The sequence below is a fragment of the Populus euphratica genome, unplaced genomic scaffold, assembly GCF_000495115.2.
Source record: "Populus euphratica unplaced genomic scaffold, PopEup_1.0 scaffold237.1, whole genome shotgun sequence".
Taxonomy (NCBI): Eukaryota; Viridiplantae; Streptophyta; class Magnoliopsida; order Malpighiales; family Salicaceae; genus Populus; species Populus euphratica.
Genome location: NW_011500086.1, coordinates 8,677 through 17,255, shown reverse-complemented (window position 1 = coordinate 17,255; position 8,579 = coordinate 8,677). Strand labels below are relative to the sequence as shown.

At 41.4% G+C, this 8,579-nt stretch overlaps 1 protein-coding gene across 1 annotated transcript; it reads right to left on the bottom strand.

Moving 5' to 3' along the window:
• On the bottom strand, positions 1-8,188 carry LOC105108966 (mannose/glucose-specific lectin-like). Its single transcript, XM_011003501.1, has 8 exons — positions 8,103-8,188; positions 7,813-8,022; positions 7,510-7,623; positions 1,952-2,074; positions 1,424-1,627; positions 1,070-1,303; positions 741-944; positions 1-537 (listed from the first exon to the last, which is right to left on the bottom strand). The coding sequence occupies exons 1-8, from the start codon at positions 8,103-8,105 to the stop codon at positions 289-291; spliced, it is 1,341 nt and encodes a 446-aa protein (XP_011001803.1). The 5' UTR covers positions 8,106-8,188; the 3' UTR covers positions 1-288.
• Positions 8,189-8,579: the final 391 nt, after the last annotated feature.

Sequence of the window (8,579 nt, the reverse complement as noted above, 5' to 3'; positions counted from 1 at the left end):
TTTTCACTACTAAAGGGATTTCAACCACTGATAGGGTTTACATTATCCCTGCTTTTATTCAAAGTCGCAATATTTATTGATACATGATACAACGAAGCATCAAGGAACCGAGCACACCAGAGAGCTGTCAAAGCCCTCGTAAACAACACTAAGAAACAACAAAAACACATTAATTTCCGTACATTATTAGAGCATATAAGAACAACACCATGAACAAAGCATCGACGCATTGACATTGTATCGATGGATATTTTAGAGATAAGACAACTTATTTCTCCCAATAAGAAGTTAGATTGTCGTCTGTGGTTTGACAAAGATGCCAATGGCGTCGAGGTAGTGTCCAGCTCTTCCATGGAATCCAACCACCGTATTATTATTTATGGGGATGGAGAAAGCAGTGCCAGAACCGGTTCCAAAAGGTCCATAAGTAGCCCTATTTGTAGTGAATGACAGCGATGTGATCGTTAATAAAGTGCTGAAATTGCCATATGTCCCACTTATGGATATCAGGTGTTCAGAAGGCCAGTTAATAAGAACCTGCAAATAATGCAAAGCAAAATACGTGAACTATTTTAATTAGTAGTTTGTGAAACATAAATGCAAACGGCAAAAAAATTGAAAAACTTTTAAAAAATTTTGACAATACAAACTGCAAAAAAAAAAAAAAATCTTAGTTAATTTTTTCCTTTAGAAATATTTTATGTCAAAAAACTTAACACGCCACAAGGGGGGATACGTACAGTTTTCCTTTCACCAATGTCATTAGGGTTTTCGCCTCCGAATGTTGCAGAATCCAAGCCAGTTGTGTCCCGGAAAGATATAGACTTAATGTTTGATCCTACATGGATGACTATCTGGTTTATACCTCGATTTGTCATATAACTCCATGGACTCCCACCTCGGCCTCCCCATGGACCTATTGAAATGGTTCCTTCTATGTCCCTCTGCATCGTTACCAATAACCACTGTTACAGAGTTTTTTTTTTTTTTTTTTTTTTTGCTTTAACTGGGGCCCAAACTACCCACCAAATTTTTTAAAAAAAATTCATGAAAAAAAGAAACACTTTACAGGTTTCACATGGATGCCAATTGCACCAAGGTAGTGGCCTCCACTTCCATGCAATCCAGTCACGACCGAACCTTCAATTGGTATGGAGAAAGAAGTGCCGGTAGCATTTCCAAAAGGTCCATATGTGGTGCGATTAGTTTGGAATGCTAGTGATGTGATCACCACCATTCCAGCATAATCTCCATATGTCCCGGTTATGGATGCTAGATGCTCTGAATGCCCATCGATCTCAATCTACACACATGTTGCATCATAGAATATTGTATATGGTATTAGCTTAGCTAAATAAGGAAGAGAAAAGGAAATGCTTCATTTGATTTGCTATCCTGTGCAAGCCATAAATGCCATACTCACTCTTCTTTCTTCACCAGTGTCATTAGCATTATTGCCGCCAAAGTTTCCGTACTCTTGACCATTGCCGTCTTTGAAAGAGAGGGACTTGATATTGGTTCCTTCATGAACAATTATCTCTTTTATCCAGCTTCCCACCCTAAAACTAAAAGGATCTCCACCTGGACCACCCCATTGCCCAACTGAAATGCTTCCATGAGAATTTGCCTGCACGAAAACCAATAGTCAATTATTTCTGTTGTTACTAGCCATATGGCTCGACTCACCGGCATTGCAACACTTGGCGAATGTTTCAAAAGGATACATGTCTGAGAAATACTAGAGGAGGCTGTAAAATGTCACAGCAAAATGGCGTACTGATATATAGAAGAGGACGCTAGCTTAAAAGAAAACAATATTCATAAAATCCATATATATTCAACCAAAGAGAAGTGAAACCTTAAGACTCAGACGAGGACGCATACTTCAAAAGAAAACAAGCAACAATAATAACCATATATTTACTGATAAAATATAGTTGAATGAACTTACAGGTGTCACAAAAATACCAAGTGCATCAAGGTAGTAACCACATCTCCCATGGAATCCAACCACGGTGCTATCTGCTATCGGGATAGAGAAAGTTTCACGAGCAGCTGTTCCAAAAGGTCCATACTGTTATGTGTGTGGACACAAATGGACGGTGGCAGCCATGTTTGGTGGCAGCCATGGTTGAAATTATAGTCAAATGGTAGGTGCCTAACTTGCCCACCATTGTTGAACAATCATCTCCCTCCTCAGCTATAAATAGAAGGTGCACTGATAGCTGAGATAGACCACGAGATAGAGAGAAACACAGAGAGAGAGCTAAGGGTGAGAGTTGAGTTGAGTTGAGAAGTTTTTCTCCTCCTCCTTGTTTTGTTGTTTGTATTGCTTTTGAGCTTGATTAATACAAACCAGTAGCTCCGTGGAGTAGGCAAGTTGCCGAACCACGTAAATTCGTGTGTGTTTGAATGTTTGGATCTCCTAACAACTGGTATCAGAGCTTGTTCTTGAAAGTTCTTGAAAAAAGAGGGTGTTTGATCCAAACTCAAAAATCAAAGTTCTAAAAACGTGTTTTTGAACATACCACCGTGAAGAGGACGACGAGAGGAATCCACTGGTGAAAACCCGGCGAAAATCCGACGTCCTACATGCCCTCACGCGCCCACACGCGCCACCACCAGGACTGCCCACGCGCACCGACGCGCCGTACGCGTGTCACGCGTCTTCCTCCCCAATTCCTGCAAATCGACACAGCCACGTCATCAGCCACGTCAGCCGTCCAGCACAGTCAGCAGCCGCGCGCCCCTGCCACGTCATCCGTCTGACCGGTCAAGCAGCCACGTCATCCATCCACGTCAGCACCACGTCAGCACTGCCACGTCAGCCAAAAAATCTCCGCGGGCCTGCCACGTCAGATTAGGTGGACCCCACATTGTCTACGTGTGTGCCACGTCATCCTGACAGGTCAGCATAATTGGGTTTTAATCAGGTGTGGCGCAGCGACTATTCCTCCTGCCACGTGGCTTCATCTGCAGCGTCCAGTTATCCCAAACTTTGATTGCTTAAATCGGAGCCATCCGAAGTCCGATTTGGGTGATCTCAGTGTCGTTTCCAGCATTTTTGGCCATTCCGGACACATCTGTAAGGTCAGATTTTTGAGATTCAAGTCCGAGAAAGAGTAAAAATGGCTGATGAAATAAAGGCTGCAGGAATTGAAAAATTTGATGGAACTGATTTTGGATATTGGAAAATGCAAATTGAGGATTATCTATATGGGAAGAAACTTCATCTTCCTCTGTTGGGGAGCAAGCCAGAAAACATGTCAGAAGAAGATTGGCAAATTCTTGATAGACAAGTCTTGGGCATTATCCGGCTATCATTGTTAAGAAGAGTTGCTCATAATGTTACAAAAGAGAAATCCACAGCAAGATTGATGGAAGCCTTGTCTGGGATGTATGAGAAGCCATCAGCAAATAACAAAGTGCACTTGATGAAGAAGCTGTTCAACCTGAAGATGACAGAAAGCACCTCTGTTACACAACATCTTAATAATTTCAACACCATCACAAATCAATTGTCATCCATTGAAATTGAGTTTGATGATGAGATCCGAGCACTTATTTTGCTAGCTTCACTTCCAAGCAGTTGGGAAGGTATGAGAACAGCCGTAAGCAACTCAGCTGGAAAATCCAAATTAAAGTATGATGATATCCGAGACCTGATTTTAGCTGAAGAAGTACGAAGAAAAGACTCGGGTGAAAGCTCAAGTTCAGGTTCAGCTTTCAACATCAACACTCGAGGAAGGAGACAAGACAGAGGCTTATCCAGAGGCAGATCAAAATCCAGGTACAGAAGCAAAAGCAAGTTTGGACCCCGGAAGCAGGTTGAATGTTGGAATTGTGGCAAACCTGGCCATTTTATGAGGAGTTGCACAAAACCAAAGAAACCTGAAGCTGATTCTGTAAATGCCACTACAAACGAGGTACAAGATGCTTTGATCCTTGCTGTACATAGTCCTATTGATGATTGGGTTCTTGATTCTGGAGCTTCATTTCACTGTACTCCACACCATGAAATGATGCAAAATTACACTGCTGGAAATTATGGGGTAGTCTATCTGGCCGATGGACAACCATTGGAGATTGTGGGTATAGGAGATGTGCAAATCAAGACAATGAATGGATCTACATGGAACTTGCAAAATGTAAGGCATGTTCCTGAACTAAAGAAGAAGTTGATCTCGGTCGGACAACTTGATGATAGTGGCCATTCAATCCTTTTCTCTGGAGGAATGTGGAAGGTATCAAAGGGAGCAATGGTTTTGGCTCGTGGAAAGAAAACCGGCACCCTGTATATGACCACAAGATCAGCAGATATAATTGCCTCTACTGAAGCAGAAAATCAGGCACAGCTATGGCATTGCAGACTCGGCCATATGAGTCAAAAGGGGATGAAGATACTTCAGTCAAAGGGAAAGCTGCCAGAATTAAAAAATGTTGATCTAGACATTTGTGAAAGCTGTGTTCTCGGAAAACAGAAGAAGCTCAGTTTCTTAAAGGTTGGCAGGACCTTAAGACCAAGAAAACTAGAACTGGTGCACACAGATTTATGGGGACCAGCTCCAGTAGCATCCCTTGGCGGTTCTCGGTACTATGTCACTTTTATTGATGACTTTAGCAGAAAGGTATGGGTCTACTTTCTGAAAAATAAATCTGATGTGTTTGACACATTCAAGAAATGGAAGGCTATGGTTGAGACTGAATCAGGCTTGAAGCTGAAATGCTTACGATCTGATAATGGAGGAGAATACATTGATGGAGGTTTCAAGGAGTATTGCGCTGTCAACGGTATCCGAATGGAAAAGACAGTTCCAGGCACACCACAACAGAATGGTATTGCTGAACGGATGAACCGGACCATCAATGAACGAGCTAGAAGCATGAGGTTGCATTCTGGGCTACCTCAAACATTCTGGGCTGATGCAGTTCATACTGCAGTTTACTTGATCAACCGTGGACCATCAGTACCTTTGGAGTTCAGACTGCCCGAGGAAATCTGGAGAGGAAAAGAAGTACAGCTTGCTCACCTAAAAGTCTTTGGGTGTGTTTCCTATGTGCATGTAGACTCTGATGCTCGCAACAAGCTGGATGCCAAATCAAAGAAATGTTTCTTTATTGGCTATGGAGATGAAGAATTTGGATTTCGGTTCTGGGATGATCATAACAGGAAGATTATCAGAAGCAGGAACGTGATCTTCAACGAGAAAGTTTTGTACAAAGACAAATCAAGTACAGAACTAGAGATAACTGATTCAGATACAAGTTCACAGAAATCTGAATTCATACAATTAGAAGGGCTTCCTGATGTTACCACTCAAGAGTCCACACAAGATAGTTCAAGCACTTCAGTACCCACCACTTCTTCACAAGATAGTGCAGAGCCAAGTGAACCAGCTGTTCGCAGGTCTTCAAGGACTATAAAGCCTCCACAACGGTTCACACTTCTACTGAATTATATCTTGCTGACCGATGGTGGTGAACCATTAAATTATGAAGAATCCTTACAAGATGGAAACTCGAGCAAGTGGGAGTTAGCCATGAAGGACGAGATGGAGTCATTGCTGAAGAACAAGACTTGGGAGTTAACCAAACTGCCTGAAGGAAAGAAGGCCTTGCAAAACAAGTGGGTCTACAGAGTAAAGACCGAGCATGACGGAAGCAAACGGTTCAAAGCAAGACTTGTTGTAAAAGGGTTTCAGCAAAAGAAGGGGATCGACTATTCTGAGATATTTTCTCCAGTTGTGAAGCTTACAACAATCAGAGTTGTTCTGGGGATAGTAGCTGCAGAAAATTTACATCTTGAACAATTAGATGTAAAAACAGCATTTCTTCATGGAGAATTGGAGGAAGACATTTACATGCAACAACCAGAGGGGTTTGCAATACCAGGAAAGGAGAGTCAAGTTTGCAAACTAAAGAAGAGTCTATATGGTTTGAAGCAAGCTCCAAGACAGTGGTACAAGAAGTTTGATAACTTCATGAGTAGTACGGGATACACAAAATGTCAGGCTGATCATTGTTGCTATGTCAAACATTTTGACAACTCCTATATCATTCTACTGCTATATGTGGATGATATGTTAATTGCAGGATCCAGCATGGAAGAGATTGACAAGCTAAAGCAACAGTTGTCAAAACAGTTTGAAATGAAGGATCTGGGAGCTGCTAAACAAATACTTGGCATGAGAATCATCAGAGACAAAGATAAAGGGATACTAAAGCTTTCACAGGCAGAGTATGTCAAGAAGGTTCTCAGCAGGTTCAGTATGGATAATGCTAAGCCAGTATGTACATCTCTGGGGAATCATTTCAAGCTCAGTAAAGACCAGTCACCAAAAACTGAGCTAGAACGTGGATACATGGACCAGATCCCATACGCCTCAGCTATCGGCTCCTTGATGTATGCCATGGTCTGTACTAGACCAGATATTGCCCATGCAGTGGGAGTTGTAAGCCGATATATGAGCAATCCTGGAAAGCAGCATTGGGAGGCAGTGAAATGGATCATGAGGTACTTAAAAGGCTCATCGGAGACATGTCTTATTTTCACAGCTGGCGGTTTGAAACTTGAAGGCTTTGTAGATGCTGATCTAGCAGGAGATGTTGATAGCAGAAAGAGTACTACAGGTTATATATACACTCTAGGAGGCACTGCTGTTTCTTGGAGTTCTACCTTGCAAAAGATAGTTGCTCTTTCAACGACAGAAGCTGAATATGTTGCAGTTTCAGAATCCGCAAAAGAGATAGTATGGCTATAGAGTTTCCTGCAAGAATTGGGCAAGATGCATGGAAAAGGTACTTTGTATAGTGACAGTCAGAGTGCAATCTTCCTTGCCAAGAATCCAGCATTTCACTCCAGAACAAAGCACATACAGATCAAATATCACTTCATCAGGCAATTGCTCGACGATGAACAACTGTTACTTGAAAAGATCTGTGGAAGCAAGAATCCAGCCGACATGTTAACCAAAGGAGTTACTCTCGATAAACTGAAGCTGTGTAAAGCTTCAGTGGGTCTTGAAGATTAAAAGACAGACCTAACACCATTTGTGTCCAAGTGGGAGATTGTTATGTGTGTGGACACAAATGGACGGTGGCAGCCAGGGACGGTGGCAGCCATGGTCGGTGGCAGCCATGGTTGGTGGCAGCCATGGTTGAAATTATAGTCAAATGGTAGGTGCCTAACTTGCCCACCATTGTTGAACAATCATCTCCCTCCTCAGCTATAAATAGAAGATGTATTGATAGCTGAGATAGACCACGAGATAGAGAGAAACACAGAGAGAGAGCTAAGGGTGAGTGAGACAGACCACGAGATAGAGAGAAACACAGAGAGCGTGCTAAGGGTGAGAGTTGAGTTGAGTTGAGAAGTTTTTCTCCTCCTCCTTGTTTTGTTGTTTGTATTGCTTTTGAGCTTGATTAATACAAACCAGTAGCTCCGTGGAGTAGGCAAGTTGCCGAACCACGTAAATTCGTGTGTGTTTGAATGTTTGGATCTCCTAACACATACGTAGTGAGATTTGTAATGAACGATAGGGAAGTGATCACTAATAATCCTTTGCATCTTCCATAAGTTCCGCTTATAGATTTCAAATGCTCTGAAGGCCATTGGATTGCAATCTATACATGACAGAAAGCATAAAATACAAGGTAAGTAAAATATCCAAGTGAACGTGTTAAAATTATAAAGGGAAATGAAGTACAAAAACATTCAGCAAGAAACATAACAGACAGGTTATAAAGGATCTACAAAAATGCTATGGAATTAGCCTCCCTGTAAATGTATTAATATATGAATAGTTAAGTCACCTTTTTCTCTTTACCCCTGTCATTAGGGTCGTTGCCAGTGCCACCGAATGTCCCAGAAACCAGGCCACTGGCATCTTTGAAGGAAATGGACTTGATATTTCCTTCTACACGGAGGACTATCTCAGTTATCCCACCGCTTGCCCTGTAACTCCAGCGGTCGCCACCTAAACCTCCCCATGGTCCCAATGAAATGATTCCTTCCGAGGATGCCTGAGCACAAACAGTAGTCATCATCAAAACACATGTATCTATTAGCATCGGATGGAAATGTAAGTTAGATAGTTTCATACCATTTGCTTAGACGAATCTGTCGAATGTTGGAATGTATGTGTCCTTTATGTGGTTAATGCAATTGTGTCGGAGGTATATATAGACAGATTAGATAAGGAGGGGGGTATATATATTTGTTTATTTCAAATATCCAAACAACGAGGGAAAAAACAAAATTATCATACTGGAAGAAAAATGTGCAATATAAACTTTATTAATGCAATCCAAAAATTTAAATGTCTTGGGCCACTACAGTATATGACAATTTGCATTGTCGAAGACTTATCGTCAGAAAGATTTCTTACAATATTTGTTACTAGATGATAAAACTTGAGTGGTACATCAAGAGATCTAGAGAGACTTACAAAAGCGCTAAACACACAATTTGGATTAAAATTATATTAAAAACGATAAGAAAATTAAACTTAGATTATTATGGTAAGTGAATTCGACCACATAATCTTACAAGGCGTTTGAGTGTCACCACTGATATTGGT

Bases quoted from the DNA above. Each gene is read 5' to 3' on its own strand.
- LOC105108966 (XM_011003501.1), bottom strand. The intron at 945-1,069 runs GTAAAGTGTTTC...GTAACGATGCAG, and splicing joins TTGGCATCCATGTGAAACCT to AGGGACATAGAAGGAACCAT. The intron at 538-740 runs GTACGTATCCCC...CATTATTTGCAG, and splicing joins ACATTGGTGAAAGGAAAACT to GTTCTTATTAACTGGCCTTC.